At 60.2% G+C, this 1798-nt stretch overlaps 1 protein-coding gene across 1 annotated transcript in view; it reads left to right on the top strand.

Moving 5' to 3' along the window:
* Positions 1-563: 563 nt before the first annotated feature.
* The window catches only part of POU4F1 (POU class 4 homeobox 1), a 2083-nt gene continuing 848 nt past the window's right edge, over positions 564-1798 (top strand). Inside the window, 2 exon segments of the mRNA XM_057374573.1 lie at positions 564-686; positions 1542-1798. The exon segment at positions 1542-1798 is cut by the window's right edge and continues 13 nt beyond it. Of these exon segments, the coding sequence (XP_057230556.1) occupies positions 564-686; positions 1542-1798 (380 nt within the window).

Here is a 1798-nt window from a genome sequence, read left to right as displayed (position 1 = left end):
GCTATAAGAGTGGCCCCGTCGCCGCCGCCCCGGCGAGACGGGCGAGGGCTGCGGGAGATGCAACAAGGCGCGGGGAGGCAAGGACCGGGGGCGGCAGGAGGAGGAAAAGAAGGAGGAGGAGGAGGAGGAGGAGGAGGAGGAGGAGGAGGAGGAGGAGGAAGGGGGGGAGACAGCTGATGTCTGTCAAAGCCGGAGCCGCCGCGCTCTCGCGAGAGCCCGCCCGGCGGTAGCCACGGGATGCGGGGCTCAGGTGCGGACAGAGCGCAGCGCAGCGCGCCCGGCGCCGGGCAGCGGCAGGCAGAGGACTGAGTGAGGGAGGGAGCCAGGGAGACGGCGGGGGCCGGAGGGAGCCTTGCCGCCCGCTCGCCTACCCAGCCCAGCCTCGGCCACCGCGGCAGCGGCGGCGGCGGGGGCAGGGTCCGCTGCGGCACCGCCGCCGCCACCGGCTCCGCCACCGCCACCCGCCGCTGTCAGCGGCTTCCCCCGGCGGGAGGAGAGAGCCCGGAGAGCACTTTTCCCCCGACTTTAGGAGTGTTTGTGGATTTACATGCCAAGCCTTCAAGATGATGTCCATGAACAGCAAACAGCCTCATTTTGCCATGCATCCCACCCTACCTGAGCACAAATACCCCTCTCTACACTCCAGCTCGGAAGCAATAAGAAGAGCATGTCTACCAACTCCACCGGTAAGGGACAGACAGCTGCAGCTCTCTTCTTTCTTTCTCTCCCTTACACACACGCACACASTTTTCTTTCTTTCTCTCTCTCTYTCTTTTCTGTATACTGCATGTATGTGTATGTGCATTAATAAAAAAACCGCTGCGAGGCACATTTTGACAAGCGGCGCTTAATGTTTTTTTCATGTCTTCCTCTGCAATCATCTGAGCGCCTGTGATCTTTTTTGAAAGCGGTGTTCACACGAGTCTCCGACTTCATCCACTTTCTGTATTAATTTTTATGACTCGGCCTCTGAAAAGGAATGCGTTTTATGTGCTCTTGTGTTTGACACAATTCCCCAGCTGAGAGTTACAGATCCATTTCTTCTCCTCCTTTCTCTTCCCCTTTCGTTCCATTCCCCCCCCCCCCTTTTAATTTATTAATTTATTTGTTCTCTTCACTCCTTGCTTATCTCCTTTTCCGATTCTCCCTTGTTTCCTTACCTTTCTACTCTTCGCTTCTTTTCCTGTTTTGCCCCCTCTCCTCACTTCTTCCCCCTCTCCTCCCCATTATTCTACCCCATCCCCCGTTTCCCCTCACTTCCCTGGGCTGTCGCCTGCTGTACCACGCTTCCTCCAACCTCTTTGCTCTTCCCCCCGATCCCGTGCTCCCTTACACCCTGATCCTACTGCCGGCTTCCCGGCCGTCACCCCAACTTTGTCCACCTCTCTCTCTCCTCCCTCGGCTTTCCCCCTCATTTTCCACGGCGCTCCCGCAACCCCACGCTGTCCCCCGCCCGTCCCCTTCCCCCTCCGCACTTTGCCCCCTCTCTGCCCCCTTGCCCTCCTCTCCCCGCACCCCGCTCTGTTTTGTGTCTCCTGCAGCTGCAGAGCAATATTTTCGCCAGCCTCGATGAGACCCTGCTGGCGCGGGCCGAGGCTCTGGCCGCCGTCGACATCGCCGTCTCGCAGGGCAAGAGCCACCCGTTCAAGCCCGACGCCACGTACCACACCATGAACAGCGTGCCCTGCACCTCCACCTCCACCGTGCCCCTGGCGCACCACCACCATCACCACCACCACCATCACCAGGCGCTKGAGCCGGGCGACCTCCTCGACCACATCACCTCCCCCTCCCTCGC

This window comes from Malurus melanocephalus, unplaced genomic scaffold (genome assembly GCF_030028575.1).
Source record: "Malurus melanocephalus ecotype Western Australia unplaced genomic scaffold, MMel_1.1 scaffold_229, whole genome shotgun sequence".
In the NCBI taxonomy this organism is placed as follows: domain Eukaryota; kingdom Metazoa; phylum Chordata; class Aves; order Passeriformes; family Maluridae; genus Malurus; species Malurus melanocephalus.
This window is presented reverse-complemented; position numbering and strand designations above follow the sequence as displayed.